The sequence below is a fragment of the Elephas maximus genome, chromosome 4 (assembly GCF_024166365.1).
Source record: "Elephas maximus indicus isolate mEleMax1 chromosome 4, mEleMax1 primary haplotype, whole genome shotgun sequence".
NCBI lineage: Eukaryota > Metazoa > Chordata > Mammalia > Proboscidea > Elephantidae > Elephas > Elephas maximus.
The window spans coordinates 180,924,134-180,948,651 of NC_064822.1; the positions used below are offsets into that span (position 1 = coordinate 180,924,134).

The window sequence follows — 24,518 nt, forward strand, 5'->3', positions numbered from 1 at the left end:
GGCTACAGGGGCGGGTACCTCCTGCCCTGGATCGTCCACTGGCCCTGAGTACATGGTAGGTCGTATTTCTTCCTCCGCAGTGCATAGGCATCAAACCAGAGGGCCAAGCCGTAGTCCAGAGAAGGGACCTGAGAAGGAGGCGCCCACGTCAGGGCGGGGTGTGGCCAGCTGGTGGGTCAACTACCCAGGAGAACAGAGGTACTGGAAGCCTGCAGGGTGCTATGGGCAGAGGGCAGGTGGGCAGGAAGGGCACGGGGCTCACCGTGAGGTGCCAGGAGCAGTGGGTGCTGGGTGAGTAGTAGCTGGGAAAGTACGGCGTGCTGAGGACGCCCTGCAGGTCCAGCCGGCCCTCCAGCGTCAGGTTTACCTCACAGGCTGGGCCCGGAGAAGAGCCCGTTACACAGGGTGCACCCCTGCCCTGCCACCACCCCCGTCACCACCCCTGCCACCATCCCTGCCCACCCCCGCCATCATCTCTCTCCCACCCACGTCATCACCCCTGCCACCACCACCCCTGCCACCACACGTGCCACTACCCCTGCCCTACCGCCACCCCACCACCTCCCCTTCCCTGCCATCACTGTCAGCAGCCCCTCCAGCACCCCATCACTACCCTTATCACCACCCCTCTACCACTACCCCATCACCACCCCGGCCCCACCCCGTCACCATCCCTGCCCCACCCAGTCACCATTCCTGCCCCACCCCGTCACCACTTCTGCCCTGCCACCACCATCAGCACCCCCACCAGCACCCCTGCCACCACGCCTGCCACCACACCTGCCACCACCTCTGTCACCACCCCTGTCACCATTCCCACCACCACTAGACAGTAAAGCATAGTAGTTGAGTGTGACTATGGGACCCTGAGCAAGTCACTTGACTCTCTAGGTCTCAGTCTCCTCATCTGTAAAATGGAGACAGTAGTGCGTACCTCTTAGGGTACATGAGCGACTTAGACAGACAGACAATGCTCAAACTGCCTGGCATGTAGGTACCAAGTGCTTAGAAAATGCTAGCAGACTAGTTGCACTGCACTGGACAGTTTAACAAATCTATTTGCAAGTGTTGGAGGCTCACAGGTCGGGGAAGGTGGTAGAGGAGAGAAATCATTCTCCTTTCCAAAGATGAGGCTCAGGAAGACAGCGACTCGGCTGAGGTCGCACGGTGAGTGGACAAGGGACCCGGGGCAGGAGTTTCCTCAGCTGCCCTGGCCACCTCCCCCAGAGCCTACGTCAGAGGCTCCCCTGAGCCAGCTCTGGCCCTTCCTCAACCTCAGGAAGCCCTGAATGGCAGAAGCACCCCAGCAGGGCCTGCAGGGACCTTGGGGGCTGACACCAAGGAGAAGCTGCCCAGGAGGGGGAGGGGAAACTGAGTAGGAAGGAGCAGTGGGAGGTGGGAGGTTGGGGAGTGAAGGGAAGATGGGGAAAATGAGAGACAGAGGAGGGAAGAGGGAGTCAGGGGTCTCGAGCAGAGGGACTTCCAGAATCTTCTCCTTCCCCCACCTCTGCACCCAAAGGGCAAAGATGTAAAGGGCACACCCACAGGTGCTTTCTCCTCCTCCCCCAGGACCTCTGAGCCCCTCACCCTGGAAGGCCACAGGCTGCACGGAGAGCGTGAACGGGTCGTAGTAGCTGTGCAGGCCCTTCTTCCAGACCACAGCCATGACGGCACCCGACGCCAGCACCTCCACCACCGGCTCCTGACGGCTGCAGCCGTAGACCCTGGAAGAATGGAAAAGGGTGGCAGGTGGGTGCTGGGATGTGGGATGGTCGGGGAGGGTTGAGTAGTCAGGGTGGAGTGAAGGAGGGTGGCCCTGGAGGCTATATCTGGGGTCTAGGTCCAGTTCTTGACCGCTTTTTGGGCAGGTCTCCTCTCTCAGCCCCAGGGGACTGACTGGGTGTCCTCTGTGGGCCGGGCCAGCTCCAAAGGTAGAGAACGGCCAGAGGTCACCCAGATGTCTGGAGCTCACAACTGGACTATGACAGCTGGCTCTGGTCCCAGAGCCTGTGCCCAACAGGTAGACTAGACTGGCACGTATAGGGACCACCCCCTTTGCTGACCACACCCTGACTCTGGGGCCTTTTCCTGGGCCGGGACAGAAGAAAGGTCTGGTGACCCTGGGGTGCTGCCAGGGAGCCTCAGAAATCCACCCAGAGCTTAGTGCTCAGAAAAATAATGGCCTGTTGGAATTCTAGCAGAGGATCAGTCAAAAAGGAAGACCCTTGATGAGATGGACTGACACAGTGGCTGCAACAATGGGCTCAAACGCAGTGATGACCGTGGATGGTGCAAGACCAGGCAGTGTTTGATTCTGTTGTACGTAGAGTCACTATGAATCAGAAGTGACTTGACAGCACCTAACAACAGATTCCAGACTTTTACACGTCCAGAATGTTAGCCTTGAAAAGACTTTTCAGGTTGTTGAGGTCAATTTGTTTAGTTTACAGATAGGGAAACTGAGGCTTGGGCACTTGCCAAGGCCCCACTGCCAACCCATGGCAGAGACAGGGGTGTGCTCAGCACTGCCTGGTACAGTGTCTGGTGCCCTCCCACATATGTAGGTGCCCCCAGGTCTGCTGATCTCAGGGGGTGGTACTCCCAGGTCTGTCCCTCAAGGAGTGGTCCCCTTATGTCTACCCTCTCAGGGGGTGCTGTCCCTAGGTCTGCCCTTCTGAGGGGGTGATACCCCTTGATCTGTCCTCTCAGGGAGTGGTGCCCCTACGTCTGCCCCTCTGAGGGGGTGGTAACCCTAGGTCTGCCCCCTCAGAGGGTGGTGCCCCAGGCTTTCCCTTCACCCTCTTACCACCCTCCATCAAACTTCGCATTGTCCCCGACAGAACTCCTGGAGTCCTTCTTATCTGATAGACCAATTCACAGGAGTCCCATGACCCTGTCTCCCTAGAGGGGGCAAGCCAACATCCAACAGCAATTTACTAAAAGCCCACTAGATGTGGCCACTGGACCTTAAAACCCAGCACCCATGGGTACACCTCACAGCCCCACAGCCTGGCAAAGGAGTGAAGTGAATAATTCCAAGGGGTCTCCTTGGCTGGTCCTGGTGCTGAAGGGTCCAAGGGTGGGCATTTCTCCCAGCTTCCTGCCCCGGCTCTTCCCGGGGAGGGAGACAACCTCTTTCCTGATCCCTCCTCCCCCGTCACCATGGCTGCGGGCAGGACCCCAGTTCCTGTTTCCTTCATCCTGGTTTTACCCCTGCTGGCTTGTTTTTCCTGCTGAGGTGCCCAAAGCCCTGGGCCCAGTGTCTCCCTCCAAGACCACACACCCACACCCTCTCCGCTCATCTCCTCCTGGAGGAGGGAAGTAAGCTCTTAGGGCTAAGAGGGGCCTGGAGGTCACCTTAAATGGAGTTTCAGCTTTCATTGTTGGGGTTTTATCTTACTGTATTAGCAGCAGAGCCCTCGTTGCAAATAATGTCTCTCCCAGGACCCTCGTATGCTGAACACATAGAAGCCAACCACCTGGTTAAAGGTGGACAGGGGTCCCACCTTCTCAGTCTTCCCATCAGCAGCTCTGGCATACAGTTTTGAGGACACTGACCTTGTCTGACCTCGCCATTTTAGATCTTCTCTGAGGGTCAGAGACAGGGAGGAGCAGGCCCAGTCCCAGGTGAGTAGGGGCTCAGCTACACCTGCCAGCCAGGTCCCCTCCCCAGCAGCAGGCTGGGGCCACTGGGAGAAGCCCCAGGGGAAGCCCGTAAGTGCCCCCGCCCTCCTGGGCCTGGAGATCTGATGGTATCTGTGTTCTCTGCACTTCCCAGAGCCCTCTAGGAACCTAGCCCACGCACAGCCCAAACTGAGATCACCCACAGTGGTGCCAAATAAGTGGAGCCTCAAAGCTGTGCGGAAGAAGCAGGGGCGTGAGCCTTCACCCAGATCGACCTCAAGAACTGGCCTTGATCTGAACACACAGATCGTCCATCCCAAGCAGGACAGAGGAGGTGCCAGCCTAGAGCCCGATACTAAGTAAGTGCTCAGTCTATGACTCAGAGGCCTGCCACCCTGGAGTATCTTCCCCCACCTCCCACAGCACATTTTAAGCTCAGCACTCCTCCGCAGACCTGTAGGGAGGTGACCGCTCCACCCTGAAATCCTGTGGGGATGTGACCAGGCGCCTGGAGTCTCGAAGCTATTTCCACTCCCTTCCCTGTACCACCTGCCTTCTGACCCTGGTCGCTTCTGCACTCTACCACCACATCCCACATCCTACAGCCCCAGTCCTCTGCTCAAGAACTTTCAGTAGCTCCCCACGTACCTTGTATTAAAGCTCACATTGCTCCTGGCCCTCAATGTCATCTGTGACTGAGCCCCACCTAGATTATATACAGTGATAATAACAAGGGCCAGCATTTGCTGGGCGTCTACTGTGTGTGAGGGTCTTGGCAGAGGGGGCCTGATTTTAATCCTCGTAATAACCCTGCAAGGTAGACATGATTATACGCCTATGTTACAGGTGAGGAAACCGAGGCACAGAGTACACAGCTAGGAATAAGCAGAGCGGGGGTTCGAAGTCACAGCTGCCAGATTCCGAGACATTCCCATAAGCCATGTTGCCTCCCAGAGCTGACCTTACCCAAACAAAACCTGTTGCCGTTGAGTCGGTTCCAACTCACAGCGGCCCTACAGGACAGAGTAGAACTGCCCCATAGGGTTTCCAAGGAGTGGCTGATGGGTTCCAACTGCTGACCTTTTGGTTAGCAGCCCAGCTCTTAACCATTATGCCACCAGGGCTTGGCTTTGTTTCAGATGGGTAAACTGAGGCTCAAGAAGGCCCAAGGTGTAGCCATTTCTAGCCTTCTTTCTGGAGGCTAGTCACAGTGTCTCCCAGATACCTGGGTCCAAGTCACATACTGCTCCTTGCTTTAGAATGTGGATCTGAACTTTGACCCCACACAACCCACCTCCTTCCCAGCCACCACCCGCCCCCCCCCACCTTCCCTGGGACTCACGAGGTGATGAGCCTCTTCTCCAGGGGCCCGGCCACGTCGTACATGGCCAGCCGGTCCCGGCACTCAGCCAGCATCCACTCGAGCCGGAGTTTGAGTATGAGATCCTCGGGGCCCTGCAGGTGCCATAGGCAGCTGGAGGCCAGGTTGTCGGGCCCCTTCAGCTGGAGCACCTGGCCCTGGCCCACGTAGCTGTAGCGGTAGCAGCCTGGAGAGGGGAGAGGGACAGGCCCCCTGACCCCTATTAGCTGGGACGAGAGGCTTAGGGAGCCAGACCCCGCAGGGGCCTCACCCAGGCAGGGGCGAGCAGGGACAGCCACTGAACCAGGGCCAGCCCACACATGCTATGACCCATCCTTATTTTCTCTGTGGCTTTCCAGGTCCAGTCTCCTCATTCATGAATTCGTTGGTTCAACCATTCATTCACTTAACACACACTCGAAGTCCTCCATGCTTGGTCACCATGAGCCAGAATTGACTTGATGGCAACTAGCAACAATCTTTATCATTTTTCTTGTTGTTGTTACTTCTAACATAAACAAACCAAAAGAAAAAAAAGTCCTCCATGCCAGGAAAGTGCCAAGATCAAGGTCCAGTCGCTGCCCATGGGGATGCTGAGGACTGGCAGAGAGGCAGATACAGAAACAGTCAATATTAGGTCAGCAGGTGAGGCCTCCAAACTGACCTGTGGATCAGGGAAGTCCTGGAGTCACAGCTGGGGCAGAGGTCAGAGGCCAGGGCAAGCAGGGAAACTCCGAGGAGTCTGAGCACAAGGTCTCAATGGCAAGAGATGGTGTTGGGGAAGGAGGCAGGCCCAGATCATGAGTTACTGCTTCGTCCTGGGGAGCCATGAAGGCTAGGCAGGGCTGGGCATGGTCTGCTTCAGATTACAGAGACTTCCGGGAGGCCGGCGAGGCAGCTTGAGCAATAAGTGAGAAGGGTTGAGGGCTTCGCCTCAGGTGATATTATGGATTGAATTGTGTCTCCCCAAAACATATATCAAAATCCTAACCCTTGTACCTCTAAATATGACTCTGTTTGGAAATAGGTTGTTCTTGTTATCTTGTTGAGGTCATATCAGAATTGGGTGGGTCCTAAACCTAATCACTTCTGAGTTATAAAAAGAGCAAAATAGACACACACAGTGAGGAGACAGATGCTAAGGAGCACCAGGGAACAACAAAGAAAGCCAAGGAACCCCAAGGAGCTTCAAGGAACGTCAAGGATTGATGACAGTCACCAGAAACTATGAGGAAGGAATCCACACTGCCAAGGCCCTCCTTTGGGCTTTTAGCCCCCACAACCTTGAGAAAATAAATCACTGTACTTTGGACATGCTATCGGGAGGGACTGGTCTCTGGAGAAAGACATCATGCTTGGTCAAGTAGAGGGTTGGTCAGAAAGAAGACCCTCAATGAGATGAATTGATACACCGGCTGCAGTGACAGGCTCAAGCACAGCCAACGGTTGCGAGGATGGCACAGGACCAGGCAGTGTTTCGTTCTGTTGCACACAGGGTCAGTATGAGTAGGAGTGGACCCGATGGCACCTACCAACAACAAGCACTAGGTAACTAAGACAGGTGGGTAAAGGGAATATATTAAAGAGGGAGGGGAAATAAATTTTGACCTAATGATAATAAAACAATGACAAAAAACCAAATTGCACTTCCTGAGCATTTGATATACCCAGGCACTGGGCTGAGTGCTTTATACACACCCTCTCATTTAATGCTCACAACAGACCTGGGGCCAGACAGGCCTGGCTTCACCTAGTCTCTCTTGGGCCTTGGTTTTCTAATCTCCAGAACGGGCATGATGATACCGACCTTGTAGGGTGGTCACAAGGCTTAGGGATGTCGCATATTTGAGTGCTCAGCACAGTGGCTGGCACACAGTAGGTGCTCAATAACTGTAGTGACTATTCTTCTCTGGGTGGCCATGGGAAAGAGGGAGAAGGTGGAGCTGGGGAGAAAGTCCTGTGGCTTGTCACCCTTCAGCTGACCCTGCCTGAGGCTCAGACTGAGCCAATCTCATTGGCTGCCCCACTTTACACCTCCTTTTCCATCCTGCAGACACACCTACCACACGACCACACCCCCCACACCAGCTGTACCTCTTCTCTTACATTTAACCCATTAGCTTTGTGTGCAAGGGCTAGAATGTGCAGAGCAGTACCACCTACACCATTCATTCATTCAAAATAGTTATTAAGCACCTACTATGTGCTTGATCCAGACACCAGGGACCAGGAGTGAATAAACAGAGGAATATCCTCTCCCGTGGAACAGACAGTATCTCATGTAATCCTTGTCGTAAACCTAGGAAGCAGGGATGTTGAGTGATCTGCCAAGAAGGGATGGGGTGCAGGAATGAATCCTGGATCTGGGAGGCAGCCTGGTGTGTGCACGCTCCGCACTACTCCCAGCACCAGCACACATCAGCTCTGTGGCTCTGGGGCAGTTGCTTAGCCACTCTGAGCTCTGTCAAATGGACATAATTATAATCCCGGCCCCCCCTCCTTCTCTGGGTGGTTCTGAGGATCCACAAGAGAGCGATGGTGTACATGCTTCGCTCTATATTGCTACCTTTTGCTCAACTGCCTCTCCCTGACCCCTGGCCATCCTGACTCCAGTGGGAGAGCTGACCTCCCCAAGGAGAGACCTCTGACACCTGCCTGGAGAAGTGACAGGGCTGATAACATCTGCCTCAGCCAGCAGCTGGGGGAAGTTCCTGACTCTTCCTAGGTGTTTGCATTCTTTAAATCTTGCTCCACACTGATGTTTTGGTTTTGCCATTTTCATGATTACTTTTTTTTTTAACGTTTATTATGTCGCTGTTGTTGAGAATATCCACAGCAAAACACGCACCAATCCAACAGTTTCTACACGTACACTTCAGTGACACTGATAACATTCTTCAAGTTGTGCAACGATTCTCACCCCCCTTTTCTGAGTTGTTCCTGCCTCATTAATATAAACTCACTGCCCCCTAAGGTTCCTACCTGATCTTTCCAGTTGCTTTTGTCAGTTTGATTCCATATAGCTAGATCTTAAAATAGCATTAATGCTCAAGGCAGACATTCTTTATTAGTTAAGCTAAATTATTGTTTGGTTTTAAGAAGACTTTAGGGGACATTTTTAGTTTAAGGGTTAAGGACTATCTCAGAACAATAATTTCAGGGGTTCATATAGCCACCATGGCTCCAGAAAGTCTAGTTGTTGTTGTTAGGTGCCGTCAAGTCAGTTCCAACTCACAGAGACCCTGTGCACAACAGAACAAAACACTGCCGGGCCCTGCACCACCCTCACAATTGTTGCTACGTTTGAGCCCATTGTGGCAGCCATCTTGTCAATCCATCTCATTGAGAGTCTTCCTCTTTGTCGATGACCCTCTACTTTACCAGGCATGATGTCCTTCTGCAGGGACTGGTTCCTCCTGATAAGATGTCTGAAGTACGTGAGATGATGAGAATTTGAAGTTCTAGTCTGCATTTCCCCCTTTGATCCAGATTTAATCATTACTTCCTATTTTAGGCTAACCTGGGCCGTGCGCTGCCTCTGCTCTTTGCTCTTGAACATCAAGTAGCTAAAATGAAAGGAAGGAACGATGAAGTCAAAGAGTTGAAGAGAAGATTTCAAATGGTGGCTTGAGAAGACAAAGTATTATAGCGACACGTGCAGAAAGCTGGAGATGGAAAACCAAAAAGGAAGAACACTCTCTGCATTTCTCAAGCTGAAAGAACTGAAGAAAAAACTCAAGGCTTGAGTTGCAATATTGAAGAATTCTATGGGGGAAAATATTAAACAACTGAGGAAGCCTCAAAAGAAGATGGAAGGAATACACAGAGTCACAATACCAAAAAGAATTGGACATTCAGCCCTTTCAGGAGGTACCACATTAGCAGGAATCAATGGCACTGAAGGAAGAAGTCCAAGCTGCGCTGAAGGTGTTGGCAAAAAACAAGGCTCCAGGAACTGACAGAATACCAACTGAGATGTTTCAACAACGGATGCAGCACTGGAAGTACTCACTTGTCTATGCCAAGACATTTGGAAGACAGCTACCTGGCTAACCAACTGGAAGAGATCCATATTTATGCCTATTCCAAAGAAAGGTGATCTCACTGAATATGGAAATTATTGAACAATATCATTAATATCACACACAAGTAAAATTTTGCTGAAGACCCTTCAAAAGTGGCTGCAGCAATATATCAACAGGGAACTGCCAGAAATTCAAGCTGGTTTCAAAAGACTGTGTGGAACCAGGGATGCCATTGCTGATGTCAGATGGGTCCTGACTGAAAGCAGAAAAACCAGAAAGATGTTTACCTGTGTTTTACTGACTATGCGAAGATGTTAGACTGTGTGGATCATAACAAATTATGGATAACATTTCTAAGAATGGGAATTCCAAAACACTTCATTGTGCTCATGAGGAACCTGTACGTAGATCAAGAGGCAGTCGTTTGCACAGAACAAGGGAGTACTGTGTGGTTTAAAGTCAGGAAAGTCGTGCATCAGGGTTGTATCCTTTCACCATACCTACTTAATCTGTATGCTGAGCAAATAATCCAAGAATCTGGGCTATATGAGGAAGAATGAGGCATCAGGATTGGATTAACAGCCTGCAATATGCAGATGACACAACCTTCCTTGCTGAAAGTGAAGAGGACTTGAAGCACTTACCGTTGAAGGTGAAAGACCACAGCCCTCAGTATGGATTACACCTCAACATAAATAAAATAAAAATCCTCACAACTGGACCAATAAACAATATCATGATAAACGGAGAAAAGTTTGAAGTTATCAAGGATTTCATTTTACTTGGATCCACAATCAACAACCATGGAAGCAGCAGTCAAGAAATCAGATGACGCATTGCTTTGGGCAAATCTGCTGCAAACGACCTCTTTAAAGCATTGAAAAGCAAAGATGTCACCTGGAAGACAAAGGTGTGCCTGGCCCAAGCCATAGTGTTTTCAATCGCTTCCTACGCATGTGAAAGCTGGACGACGAATAAGTAAGACAGAAGAAGAATTGACTGACACCTTTGAATTGTGGTGTTGGAGAAGAATATTGAATATACTATGGACTGCCAAAAGAACGAACAAATCTGTCTTGGAAGAAGTAGAACCAGAATGCTCCTTAGAAGCAAGGATGGAACGACTACATCTCACATACTTTGGACATGTTGTCAGGAGGGATCAGTCCCTGGAGAAGGACGTCATGCTTGGTAAAGTAGAGGGTCAGTGAAAAAGAGGAAGAACCTCAATGAGATGGATTGACACAGTGGCTGCAAAAATGGGCTCAAGCATAACGATTGTGAGGATGGTGCAAGACCGGGCAGTGTTTTGTTCTGTTGTACATAGGGTCACTATGAGTCGGAACTGACTTGATGGCACCTAAGAACAACAAAGTGGAGAGAAGTGTGCTGGTCTCTGTGATTAACCAGGCACGCCTTTGTGGGGCGTGGCACCTTGCACATTTCCCTCTCCTGGACATTGCTAATGCCATTCCTTCTGCCCAGGCAGATTCCTACCTGTCCTCAGGCCCCTGTGTGAAGTCCCCTCCTCCATGAAGGCTTCCTGGATTCTCATATCATATTGGGAGCAACTCCTCCCCCTTGAGGGCTCTCAGCACTCTGGGCTGGTCCTCTAGAGGCATGTTCCTTCTCTGCCTTGGATCACAGCCCCTGGTGTCAGGCTCTGTCCCTGGGGAAGAATGATTCCCTCTTCCTGGCGTCTCTGGGGCCTCTATTCTAGCACTAGCACTGGTGTTGTGAGGATCTGTTTATGTATCTGTGTCGCTCATGGGGCTCAGAGTTCCACTGAGGGAAGGGATGAGGACATGTGTGTCCCAAGTGTAGGAGCGGGGCTTGGCATCGAGGAAATGCTCAGAACGTCTGCTTAGTAGATCTGAGTTGTCATCCCTACTCCCTTACACTGTGATCCGGGAGGTCAGGGCTGCCCAAGGCATTGGGCACGGGAGCTCTAGGTGTGGTCTAAAACTAATAAGGATTATTGCAAAGCAGCTGTCAGAACATGCTTGACTGTGACCTTCAAAGGATGAGATCTGAAAGCAGAGAAAATAGATGAAAAGCCCAGGTTTTCACTTGCAGAAGCTGGGCCTTTGAGAGGAATAAAGATTTTTCTCTGGACTCATAGGCTTTGCACACCCAGGCTAAGTTTGGAGGGCCAGCACAGAGAATTTGCTGGCTCCTTTGTTTTTACTAAAAGTGTTTCTCAGGGGTGCCCCGGCCCACCTGCCTCTCTACCACCTCCTGGGGACTTTAATTGAAATCCCGATTCCTGCGCTCCAGCCACACCAATGGAATCTGAGTGGGAAGGGTGTGTGCTCTGCATTCTGACAAACTTTCAGGGGATTCCTGAGAATCTCAGAGTTTGAGAACCACCACTGTAAATCACAGACTAGAGGGAAAGGCATCCCCCCAGTGATAGGGAAATTACCGAAGGAGGTGGAGTTAACATGGTGCCATAGACAGAAGCATCATGCCATCCCTCTTCGGAAAAGACCTGAAAAACTAAATAAAACAGACACAAATGTCAATCCTGGAACCCTAACATCAAATGAAGGAGTAAAAAACTTGATCAAACACCGAACGGAATAAGAAACTGACAGAGAACAGAGAACGAGGAGAACTACGGAGTGGAGGTTCCCTATCAGCTAACGCAGCACAGATTCACCATGTTGGACTACAGCCACCAAGGAACGGAATGCAGACAGGAGTACGGGAAGGAAACTTCATGGAGCTCCCAGCAGGAGACAGAGCACCCCGTAACCAGGGCTACACGATTTCTCACCACCTCTCTTCTTCCCCTTACACGGCCTCCCTCACTTTCCAACAAGCCGCAGTCTCTCAGTCAGAGAGACACCAGCTCACTGCCCCCCAGGTCCACCCCACCCCCACAGGCCAGCCCCTTCAGCACCATTTTTTTGTTTGTTTGCTTTTTGTTATTGTTTTCTGGGGCTTTTTTTTTTTTTTTAATGATTTTTATTGTGCTTTAAGTGAAAGCTTACAAGTCAGTCTCTCACACAAAAACCCATATGCACCTTGCTACACATGCCCAATTACTCTCCCGCTAATGAGACAGCCCGCTCTCTCTTCTGGGGCTTTTTTTGTTGCTTCCATCTCTCTCCCTTCCTTCCTTTCCTTTCTCCTGCCCAGCTAGCCCTGCATGCTGTCCCCTCCCCTTCTTGATGAGCTGTGCCACACCACTTGGCTAGAGAGCCACTGGTGCATGGCTGCTTCAGGTTTGCACTACCCCTGCTGCCAGGCTCCTGTAGTGCCATTTTTTATTTTATTATTACTATTTTTTCTTTGTTTCTTCTCTCTCTATCCAGTCTTTCCTTTCTCCCATCCATCTGGCCCCATGTGTTGTCCCCACCCCTTCTCAACGGGCTTTGCTGCTCCACTTGGCTGTGGGGGCCACCAGCACACAGCCTCCCCAGTTCTGCACTACCCGCACCAACTGGCTTGTTCAGCACCATATTTTTTGGTTTGTTTGCTTTGTTCCTTTTTCTGTTTCTTCTCTCTCCGTTCTTTCCTTTCCTTTCTCTCAACCACCTAGCCCTGTGCACTGCCTCTGCCCCTTCTTGAAGGGCTGTGCTGCACCTCTCAGATGGAGAGTCACTGGTGAGTGACCTCCTTGGGTCAGTGTGGCCATCACAAACTGGCTCCGTCAGCACCATTTTATTTATTGTTTGTTTTTCTTTTTGTTGTTGTTTCTCCTTTCTTTCTCCCTTCCTTCCTTTCCTTTCTTCTACCCACCTAGCCTTGTGGGCTGCCTCCTCCTCCTGCCGTGGCTGGTTGAGTTGTACTGCTCGACTAGAGTGCCCATGGCACACACCCTTCCTGGATCTGCACAGCCTCCATAGGCTGGCTACCTCAGTGCCATATTTTTTATTTTTCCCCTTCTCCCTTTTCCTTCTCCCTCCCACCTAGGCCCTGCACTGCCTCTGCTCCTTCCTGACTAGTGTGCCATGCCACTCCACAAGAGAGACATCAGCTCACCACCACCCCAATTCCACCCTGTCCCCGATGGCCATCTCCCCCACCATCATATTTATTTTGTTGTTGTTTTTATTTTATTTATTTATTATTTTTGTTGGTTGGTTCATTTCCTCTCTCTCCTCTCTTTCCTTCCCTTTCTCCCACCCACCCAGCCCAGTGCACCTCTCACATTCCTTCTCGGCAGGCCACTCAAACTGCTCAGCTAGAGAGTCACCGACACACTGCCTCACTGGGTCTACCCCACTGCCACTCCCCAAATCCTGCCACATCCCAAATCCTGCCACATTGCCATTTTATTTACTTTTTTCTTTTTTCCTTCATTTTTTTTTATTTTGCTTTTGTTTCCCTCTCCTCTTTCTCTTCTTTCACTCACTCATTTAGCTCTGCACGTCCCATCCTCTCCCTTCCCTCCTGATTATCTTCACCACATGCCAAGCACCGTGCCCCTGAGCAGCACTGATGTGGCCACCTGGGCCCTGCCCTATACTGGCCCCCAGCCCTGCCCCATTGGCCTCAGTTTATGCTGCAAACTACCCATCAGTGCCTCTCCCCCCTCCACTGGACCCACTCTGATGAGCCATTCATCATCAAAAAGAACATTTCAAGATGTATCCTGAAGTACAGCTCTGTCAGTGATAGGATAATATCCATATGCCTAGAAGGAAGACCAGTTAATACGACTATTATTCAGATTTATGCACCAACCATTAAGGCCCAAGATGAAGAAACTGAAGATTTTTACCAACTCCTGCAACCTGAGATTGATCAAACATGCAATCAAAACATATTGATAATTACTGATGATTGGAATGTGAAAGCTGGAAACAAAGAAGGATTGATAGTTGGAAAATGTGGCCTTGGTGATAGAACAACATCAGAGATCACATGATAGAATTTTGCAAGTCCAAAGACTTAATCATTGCAGATACATTTTTCAACAACATTAACAGTGACTATACACATGGATATTGCCAGATGGAATATACAGGAATCAAATTGACTATACATCTGTGGAAAGAGACAATGGAGAACTCAATATCATCAGTCAGAACAAAGCCAGGGGCAGACTGCAGAAGAAACCATCAATTGCTCATATGCATATTCAAGTTTAAGCTGATGAAAATTAGAACAAGTCCATGAGAGCCAAAGTACAACCTTCACTATATCCTACCTGAATTTAGAGACCATCTCAAGAATAAATTTCATGCATTGAATAATAATGACTGAAGACCAGACGAGTTGTGGGATGACATCAAGGACATCATATACAAAGAAAGCAAAAGGTCATTAGAAGGACAAGAAAGAAAGAAAAGACCAAAATGAATACCAGAAGAGATTCTGAACCTTGCTGTTAAATGTAGAGTAGCTAAAGTGAATGGAAGAAATGATGAAGTAAAAGAGCTTAACAGAAGCTTTCAAAGGGCAGCTCGAGAAGACAAAGTAAAATATTATAATGAAATGTACAAAGACCTGGAGTTAGAAAACCAAAAGGGAAGAACACTCTTGGCATTTCTCAAGTTGAAAGAACTAAAGAAAATTTTGAAGCCTCAAGTTGCAATATTGAAGGATTCTGTGGGCAAAATATTGAACACAGGAAACACTAAAAGAAGCGGGAAGGAATACACAGAGTCACTGTACAAAAAAGATTTGGTTGACGTTCAGCCATTTTAGGAGGCAGCATATGATCAAGAACCGATGGTACTGAAGGAAGAAGCCCAAGATGCATTGACGGCATTGGTGAAAAACAAGGCTCCAGGAATTGGCAGAATACCAATTGAGATGTTTCAACAAACAGATGCAGTGCTGGAAGTGTTCACTCATTTATGCCAAGAAATTTGGAAGCCAGTTACCTGGCCAACTGACTGGAAGAGATCCGTATTTGTACCCGTTCCAAAGAAAGGGATCCAACAGAATGCAGAAGTTATCAATGTTATTAATATCACGCGCAAGTAAAATTTTACTGAAGATCATTCAAAAGTGGTTGCATCAGTACATCAACAGGGAACCGCCAGAAATTCAAAGCAGATTCAGAAGAGCACCTGACAAGGAATTTCATTGCTAATGTCAGATGGATCTTGGCTGACAGCAGAGAATACCAGAAAGATGTTTACCTGTGTTTTATTGGCTGTGCAAAGGCATTCGACTGTGTGGATCATAACAAATCATGAATAACATTGCAAAGAATGAGAATTGTGCTCATGCAGAGCCTGTACATAGACCAAGAGGCACTCATTCAAATACAACAAGAGGATACGGAATGGTTTAAAATCAGAAAGGGTGTGTGTCAATGTTGTATACTTTCATGACACTTATTCAATCTGTATGCTGAGCAAATAATCCAAGAAACTGGACTATATGAAGAAGAACACGGCATCAGGATTGGAGGAAGACTCATTAACAACCTGCGTTATTTCAGCAACCTTGCTTGCTGAAAGTGAAGACTTGAAGCACTTGCCGATGAAGATCAAAGACCACAGCCTTCAGTATGGATTACACCTCTACATAAAGAAAACAAAAATCCTCGCACTGGACGAATAAGCAACATCATGATAAATGGGGAAAAGATCAAAGTTCTCAAGGATTTCATTTTACTTGGATCCAGAATCAACATCCATGGAAGAAGCAGTCAAGAAATCAAATGATGCATCGCATTGGGAAATCCACTACAAAAACCCTCTTTAAAGAGTTAAAAAGGAAAGAAGTTACCTTGTGGACTAAGGGTGCTTGACCCAAGCCATGGTATTTTCAATCGCCTTGGAGGCTGGTGGCTCAGTGGTTAAGAGACCAGCTGCTAACCAAAGAGTCAGCAGTTTGCATCCATGGAAACCCTATGGGGCAGTTCTACTCTCATAGGGTCACTATGAGTTGGAATTGACTTGACAGTAACAGGTTTTTTGGTTTACATATGCATGCGAAAACTGGACAATGAATAAGGAAGACTGAAGAAGAATTGGTTCCTTTGAATTATGGTGTTGGAAAAGAATCTTGAATGTACCACGGACTGCCAGAAGGAGGAACATGTCTGTCTTGGAAGAAGTACAGCCAGAATGCTCCTTGGAAGTGAGGATGGCTAGACTTCTCACATACTTTGGACATGTTATCAGGATGGATCAGTCCCTGGAGAAAGACATCATGCTTGGTAAAGTAAAGGGTCAGGGAAAAAGAGGAAGACTCTCAGTGAGATGTTTTGACACAATGGCTGCAATAACAGGCTCGAGCATAGCAACAATTGTTGAGGACCAAGCAGTGTTTTGTTCTGTTGTACATGGTGTTGTTATGAATCAGAACCGACTCAAAGGCACCTAACGACAACAAACTCACTACTCACTGTCACACAGTACACATATACACCCATGTACAGGACCCACACACACACATGGACGCTTGTGCAGGACCTTCTCCCCTCCCCCACATACCCAAGCCTAGCTCAACCCCTTACAGTGGCACCCCTAGGTGAGTCCAGGCCAGGGCCCCCTGCACCCAACATGGGTACCTCATGGCCCCTGACCCTTAACCAAGAAAAGCACCAACTCAAAAGGAAAGTGGGAGGACAACAGAAAAATAGCGTACCCAGCGTGGAATTCAGTGCAACTATGTCTTTCAGGCTGGCCTCTGTTAAGGAAAAAACAAAACAAAACAAAAAAAGCAAAAACAAATAAACAAAAATAAATTAAATTTAAAAAATTACCATAAGGAGACCATCAGAGCCAGCCTTGTCTGAGATTTACCTAGTTCCCCCAGTCCCCTCCGCCCCTCTGCCCTGGGCCACTCAGACTCAGGGATCCATCCTGAGAGCATTTGGGGCCCTGGAGGCCTTCCCAGGCCTTGCTGCCAGCCTGACGCTCTGACCACTCCAAGCTGACCGCCATTCTCCTTCCCCACTACTGACCCAGGATCACCAGGCCCTCGGCGTCCACCTCGTACTCGGCCCTGTAGGGCACGGTGGCCGAGCTGTTGGCCGTGGACAGCAGTTCCTCCACCAGCAGCGCCTGCACCACCTCGGGGCTCAGCATCAGCCGGCGGTGCTCGGGGACTTGGAGGATGAACCAGAAGAAGCAGGTGAAGGGTCCCTCCCTAAGATAGGTAGAAGTGAGAGGGGCCGGGGAAGGAGCTGAAAGTCTGGCTCCTGCCTAGCCCCTGCTCCTGTGGGAGAAAACCAGTTGTGGCTCACTTACTGAGCGCTTACTACATCCCAGGCATTGTTCTCATCTTTACCCGGAAACCTCCCAACAACCTCTGAGGGTGGTGCCTTCATCAGGCCCATTTTACAGGTGAGGAAACTGAGGCACAAGAGGTTAAGTTGTCATGGATCACACTGTAAGTGGCAGATCTGGGACGTGAACACAGTATCTGAGCCCCAGGGCCCGTGCTCTTAACGACCACCACGGCCTCAGCTAAGAGGTACCACCCCTTTGATAAACACATTACGTCCACAGTCTAACACGTTTCTCATTGCTCAGATAAGGAAACCAAGCTCCATGAAGGGAAGCCATATACAAGAAGCCAAATCCCCTATCCATGCCTCAGTTTCCCCATTTCTAAATGAAGGCATCTCATCAGAAGCTTACAGGCCTCCCCACCCCCACCCCCCGGGCTTTGAGTCAGAAGCTGTAGCAGGGGGCAGGCTAGGGGACCAGGGGCAACTCACCCAAAGGAGTAGACGGAGCTGGAGTTGTAGTAAGGACCCAGGCGGGTGCTGGCAATAAGGTCCTGGAGCTGCGAGGAGGGAGAACAACCACCTCCATCGTGAAACTTGCTGGGGCAGACAGCCCCAAGCACCTTTCTACCTGGGGATCCCTTGCTCCTCCCTGCAGCCCTGCTTGACAGAGGAGCCTGTGGAAGCCCACAGAGATGGGAAGGCTCTCTTGTGGTCACACGGTGGTCAGTGACCAAGTCAGGGCACCAATCTCACAGCCAATTCCACCCATTCGTCCCCTCCTGACACAGGCAGACACTGCCCCACCATAGCTCTTCCACCTGAACACCGGTAGCCTTCTCTCCTCCTCTCTGAAAGCCACTCATCAACTCTGAAAAGCTCACTTGGTTCCTGAGAGTCCTTCCTCGCCTCCCTGCAATGGCCTGGGGCACAGCAGCCTGCCCTGACGGGAGCTCTGCTGGGTGGTTTGTGAACATACTCAACTATAGTACTGGTGGCAGGATTAGATGATAATGTGTGTTCATAAAGCTCTTTAAACATACAGTGATGATACCCACATTATCTCACATCACCCCCAACCCTATGAGGCAGGTATGTTACCATCACTCCACTTTATAGGTGAGGAAACAGAAAGCCTTAGGCTGGGTCCCCCAGAAGCAGACCCTGAGTCAAGGATGTGAGGCCAAGGGGTTAGAGTTTATTTGGAAGTGGTTTCAGGAAACACTGATTGGGAAGTGAGGAAAAGGGGGGAAGGGAAGGGAGGGCAGCTGGTTAGAGCTGTGGACAGCTGAGGCTCAATCTGACGGGGTCTCTGGGGGACAATGTGGAGCACTCTCAGAATTGCCCTCCACCCCAAGGGCCAAGGAACTGGGGTATTTATCCACCAGCTCCCGACGCTCATTGTTTGAGGGTTGCTCCTGGGCACATTAGCTCCCAGCCCTTCTGGTCTGCCTTGCTGGGCAGAACGTGGCCCTGTGGCGGGAAGCCCTCTCCAGCAAAGTCCCCATCACCACGTAAGGAAGGTGAGTCACTCAGCTATGTGGGTGGGGCCCTCACCGCCTTGACTACGCTGAGCTAACCTTCCTAAGGTCATGTTCCCAGTAAATAGCACAAACCAAACCAAACCCGTTGCTGCGGAGTCAATTCCGACTCATAGTGACCCTATAAGGACAGAGTAGAACTGTCCCCCTAGGGTTTCCAAGGAGCAGCTGATGGATTTGAACTGCCAACCTTTTGGTTAGCAGCCAAGCTGTTATCCACTAAGCCACCACGGCTTCAAATAGCACACAAAAAAAAAGCAGGATTTAATTCAAGTGCCTTTGACCTCAGAGTCCAGTAACTTTCCACCTTGTACCACATCCCCCTCCTCAATATCTCTCCCATCATGCTTAGAATGGGGCCATGCTTTCAGGGAGCGCTCTGGACCGACTGAGCAATTGGTTTGTTACCTCTCCCTTCTTGCCACCTCTTCCTAGCCTCTCCCCTGCCCACCTCCCAGCCCCTCCGTCCTTCCCTACCATCTTCTGGGCTTTGGCAGTTTCACTGCGGAAGGCACTGGACTCCCGGCGGGCAAGGTCCTGGGAGAAGTGGCGATTGAGCACACGGAGGCTGCCTGAGTACACTTGGCCGACTGTCACCTCCGCCTTGTACCCTGCCAGGAAGGAGCCAGCAGGATTAACCAAGGGGACAGATGGGAAGGGTTCCCATGCCCCCATGCTTTCTCCTGCCATCAAACCATCAGCTCAGCCTAGGAGTCTTGGGCCTCCAAGGCACCGTCATCATCTTTTCATTGTCCTCTAAAGTTTATTTGGTGACAAACTGGCCCCAAAGTACCAGGGAGGAGAGAGGTCCCCAGACGGGTGGTGTCCCAAAGGCTCCCAGTCAAAAGAGGCTGACACAGTGACTAGTACAGGACACAGATGACATGAAGGCCAGGAGACCCACATGGCTCAGAGGTCAAGGTCATGGGTTAGCCCCTCTATGCATCCATCCCTCACTATATTGTCCAGGGATTCCACAAGTGTGTGCTAAGCACCTACTATGTGGGGTTCACTAGTAAGGCACACAAGTGTGTCTCCCTTCCTGGAGCCAGCAGAGGTAGGGAAGACAGGTGTTACTCCAACAATCCCACAGCACGTAGGGTCCACCTGTGAGATGTGCCATCCAGAGAAACACAAGGTACTACTGAGAGGACATGAAAGAAACCTGTCCTGGACTGGGGTGACCTTTGAGCTGAGATATGAGGACTGAGGAAGTAAATTGGGGAAAGAAGAGGAAAAGAAGTACCTTTCACAGATGAAAAAGCACGTGCAAAGGCCCTGAGGCAGAAGGGTCACCGGGAGGATGAGGGGCTGATGGCCCGCTTGGTTGGAGCCATCGGGTGGGGGGAGGGTGGGTGCAGCAAGAGACTGGGCCAGGCTGGGCAGGCACTTAGGATAGGATTTTGGTCTTTACCCAGTGGGCAAGGGAAATCATGAAAGAATTAAAATTAGGGGTAACATCATCAGATTTCCATTTTGCAAAGCTCAGTTTTGGCTGATGTGCCCTAGACAGATTCATAGCCCTGGGTGTGTACCCTCGTCATCCATTGATCCATTCATTCAAATGTATCAATTGACAGCTTACTATAGGCAGGTGCTGGTCTAAAGCTCTTGGACTGTATCAGTATAACAATGAAGAAAACAACAAAGGATAAAAAAAAAAAAAAAACCTGCCCTTCAGAGCTTATAGTCAAGCAAGGAAGATAGATAATAAACAACAAACACAGACTATAACCTGCTAGAGGTGATAAGTGTTGTTGGAATCAGGGGCTGCGGGTGGGTTGCAATTAAAAACATGGAGGCCACGAGGGGGAAAAAAGTGACAGAGCCAGTCATGTGAACCTGTACGTGGGGAAAGAGCATTCCAGGCAGAGGGATCAGCAAGTGCAAAGGCCCTGGGGCACGAGCTTGCCTGGTGTGTTTGAAAAACATCAGTGAGAGCCAGGAGGAATTGGGATGGAGATTGGGGAGGTGATGTAAGGCCTTGTAAGGCCTGGGGGACTTTGGTTTTCACTCTGAGAAACGCAGGAGCCAGGAGCTGGGGGAGGTTTTAATTATTTGATTTACTTTATAAAACGATTTCTCTGCTCTTGTGTAGACTTGAAAGCAGCAAGGGCAGAAGCGGGGAGACCAGTGAAGAGGCCCCTGCATTTGCCCACGTGAGGGGTGACAGGGTGACAGAGGCCTGGAGCAAGCTGTGGTTGTAGAGAGGGCGAGAAGTGATCGGATTCTGGATATATTTTGAAGTTAGAGATGATCAGGGGTGCTGGCAAGTTGGGGGTGGTATTTTTTATATAGGAGAAAGGAGTTCTCGTGTGGTGTGAATGGTTAATGCTTCCTGCTGCTAACTGAAAGGTTGGAGGTTTGAATCTACCTAGAAGTGCCTCTGAAGGAAGTCCTGGGGATCTCCTTCTGAAAAATCAACCACCGAAAACCCTGAGGAGCACAGTGCTACGCCGACATAGACGGCGTCGTCCTGAGGCAAAGAGGACGCAGGGGCAGCTGGTTATCTGACAGAGGAGGAAGAGAGGGCTAAGGGAGGCGCACCTGGAAGGATGAAATGCCCCGCCTGGGGTGTGGAAGACTGGGAGGCACAGGTTTGGCGGGTGTGAGTTGCAACCTGAACACGTGGGATCTGAGATGTCCCTTGGGGTCTGAGATTCCCCTTTGACCTGGCTGGAAATGCAAATTTGGAAGTCCTCAGGGTATAGCATACATTTAAATAAAGCCCCAGGGACGGGATGAGATCACAGGCCTAGGGAGAAGCCTCTACCGGCAAAGATACTAGGAGGAACTGAAACCAGTGAGCCTGGGAGTGGAGGGGGACAAGATGTGAACAGAGTCCAGTGTGCTGTGGGTCAGACGCATGAGGACCTAGAACTGGCCTTTGGAGGTAGCAACATTGCATCCTTAGCAGCCTTGCCAAGGGCGGTTGGAGTTGTGGAGTGAGAACCAGGTTGGGGAGGGTCCCAGAGAGACTGGGGGGTTGAATTGGAGGCCGAAGTGGCAACACAACTTTCAAGGGGTTTGCTACCAAGGGAAGAAAGGAGTGAGGGACCATTGGGGGAGGGTGTTGGTGGCGGGAGCACCGAGCGTGTGGGGATGGATGAGGATCTGGGGCCAGGCCATAGCACGGTGGGCAGAGAGGCTGGGACCCGGTGCCTGGATGAAGCCGGATTAGGCGGGCAGGGACAGTTCACCTGCGGGGGTGTGGGGGCAGCTGGAGGGTGTATGAATGTGTCTCTGGGGCTTCTCTTCTAAGTGGCTCAATGTCCTTATTGAAGCAGGAGGCAAAGGGAGAACGAGGAGAGAGAGGGAGGTGCTGGAGGCGTGAGAGGGGCACATGGAACTACCACCAGGAAGAGCAGGAGGAAGCACCAGAGAAGGCCTTGTGAGTGGTGGCAGCATTAAGGGCCCACACCAGGTCTGGGTGCCGCATGCCTGCTGAGGCACTGGGCGCCTTGGGAAGCCAGCCACCCCCTCCCTTTGCCAGGCAGCCTCCGGACAAGGCTGCCTCTCTAGCCCAGTTGCCGGCCCCTCACTTTGGGCTCATTCGGCTCCATCCATCAGTCTGCTTGTTCATCTCCCCTCCAGATGGGGAGCTCCCCGAGAGCAGGCACATATCTACTCATCTCCTAGCCCAGCGTCCCTGGAGCAAAGCCTGAGCCCAGGGTGGGAGGATTAGCACCTCCCAGAGTGCCTCTTGTCCCTCAGTCCCTTGAGGTGGGGGTTGGCTGGCTTCCCTGACTAAGGCTTAGGAGAACTCACCCTGGGGTCCTAGGCCCATGGGGCACTGGACACCCCTTCTAGGGGGAATTCACCCCAGGAGCGTAATCAGGAGGAATTAGTCTCTCTGCAAAGAAAGACAATGGGCATCTGAGTTCCTTCCCTTCACTCCACTGCTCTGAGGTTTACCCTGAAGACTAATTACCCCACTGCCTCAGGAGGCCCCAGCAGCCCCCAGCACTATTTGGGGCATTGGCTTCTGGCTTCCTGTCAGTGGTGAAGTGCAGACGGCTTTTACTCCCTGCCCCGTGCTGCTCAGCTCTGCGCAGTAACAATCTACCCTACAAGGCCTCGCTAGCAGGTCCACACCAAACCTGGGGCTCCTGACAGCATCCCCCCAGAGGCCAGTTCCAGCCCACCCCCATGTCGACCCCTCTGAAGCTGGGTGTAGGCAGATCTCCCTGATGGCTTCTCCCAAATGAGTCCCCCCAGTTCCTTTCAATGGGCTTGAAATCTCTCCATGAGATTTAGCCAGTAAAAATCCTATCTAACTTTTACAGAGTGTTTACTGGAAGTCTCTGATCAGTTAGGCAGGGTGAGTTGTCCCTGCCACAGGCTCCCCCGGCCCCCCCTGGCATTCTCTACCTTAAGCATGCGATGTTTTACGGTAACTGTTGTGTCTGACTCTGCAGCCAAGTTTTGAGGGCGGGGGCAGAGCCTGACAACGAGCCTGGCACACAGGAGGTGCTCAGGACTGAATGAACGAATGAGTCTTCCAGGGTACAGGGAGCGTTTTCACAGGCACCGTCTGATTTGGCTTCTCCATTACTGCCCATGGCCAAGAGTCAAAGGAATAAGACCAGTCCGTATCGGTTTTAGTGTGAGACAGAGCAGGTCCCCGACGAATGCTGAAGGATTGGAAGGATGGATGGATGAATGGGCCCAGAGCTTGGGCCGGTTGCTCCTGGGGCTCCAGGGAACAGATTGAGGGCCGTGATCGTGGGCAGCGAAGGCCAAAGGACATGGGAGAGGCCCTGAGCCAGCTACTCTCCAACTCCAAGCCCACGTTTCCCTGTTCGTTGAATCCCCATCTGCCCACACTGGGGCATGAAAGACCCCCCTGGAGGCCTGGGTCCTCTGTCCCCCCACTCGCCTCTCATTAGTGCTGGGGCCTGGAACCACAGAGGTGATGGAGCTGCGGTCTCAGCCCTAGAGAAGCACCAGGCTGGGCTCAAGTGAGCAGAGTTATTTATTGGTACCCGAGCACCCCAGTGCCATGGGCCTCCGCCAGGAGGGATGGGCTGGCTCAGAGTCCCAAGGGCACCCCAGGGGGGTTGAGGCCAAGGGAAGGCAGTGTTACACTCCCTTTGGTTTGTCGATTCACAAGAACGGGGTGCTGGGTTCAATTCACAGTTGGCAGAAAGAGGGAACAAAGCTGAGCCACAGGACCTAGAAAGCAGGATGGAAGCTCAGAGAGAGCAAGTGACTTATCCAAGGTTGCACAGAGAGTTGCTAGGCGTGGCTGAGCCTGGAATCCTGGTCCATCCTGCTGCGCCCCCAAGGCCACCCCAAGACCTCCCCAGGTGCCTGTCCTGGCGGGCCCACATGGTTACCTAGGAAATACCAGAGCAGGACCCCCACTGAAGCCAGCACGACCAGGGCCAGCCACAGGGGCGCCAGGCGGAGGTAGTCCTGGATTTTCCTCTTAGAGTCCGCGGCGACCTTGAACATCCCCTCCGGCTCTGCCTCTTCACCATCGCCTCCATCGCTCTGCCCGCCAGCTGCATGGGGGGCCTCGGCCCTGGGCATCCTGGAGGGAAACAGGCTGAGGTTGGAAACAGCCTGGCCATTTGCAAAGCAGCCTTCACTGAGCACCAAAAGTGCCTGGAAGTTAGGCAGTGCCCTACCTTTTTGGGGAGGAGGCTGGCAACCCCAGATAGCAGGGCTTGGGAGCAGGCACTGAGCCCTGCTCACAGAGGAGGGAAGCAACCTGAGAGGCAGGCCCCAGCCAGAAAGCAGCAGAGCTCTGACCTCACCTCCTCACCTGATCCGCCTCCCTGGGCTCCAGGGGGAGCAGAGGTTTCAATGCCTGCCAA

The 24,518-nt window shown here is 51.2% G+C and overlaps 1 protein-coding gene across 2 annotated transcripts in view; it reads right to left on the reverse strand.

Annotated features, from left to right (window-relative positions):
* Positions 1–24,518, reverse strand: part of TMPRSS6 (transmembrane serine protease 6) — a 52,615-nt gene that overhangs the window by 20,108 nt on the left and 7,989 nt on the right. Inside the window, exons 2-10 of one of the 2 annotated variants that reach the window (XM_049884358.1) lie at positions 24,036–24,232; positions 19,174–19,307; positions 17,648–17,715; positions 16,889–17,073; positions 16,570–16,611; positions 4,967–5,171; positions 1,588–1,724; positions 263–375; positions 19–128 (exon numbers count right to left, since the gene is read on the reverse strand). In XM_049884358.1, the coding sequence (XP_049740315.1) occupies positions 19–128; positions 263–375; positions 1,588–1,724; positions 4,967–5,171; positions 16,570–16,611; positions 16,889–17,073; positions 17,648–17,715; positions 19,174–19,307; positions 24,036–24,231 (1,190 nt within the window). In that variant the 5' untranslated portion in view covers position 24,232. Of the gene's footprint in view, positions 1–18; positions 129–262; positions 376–1,587; positions 1,725–4,966; positions 5,172–16,569; positions 16,612–16,888; positions 17,074–17,647; positions 17,716–19,173; positions 19,308–24,035; positions 24,441–24,518 lie in introns of those variants that run through there. The other variant, XM_049884359.1, reaches the window with a different exon arrangement.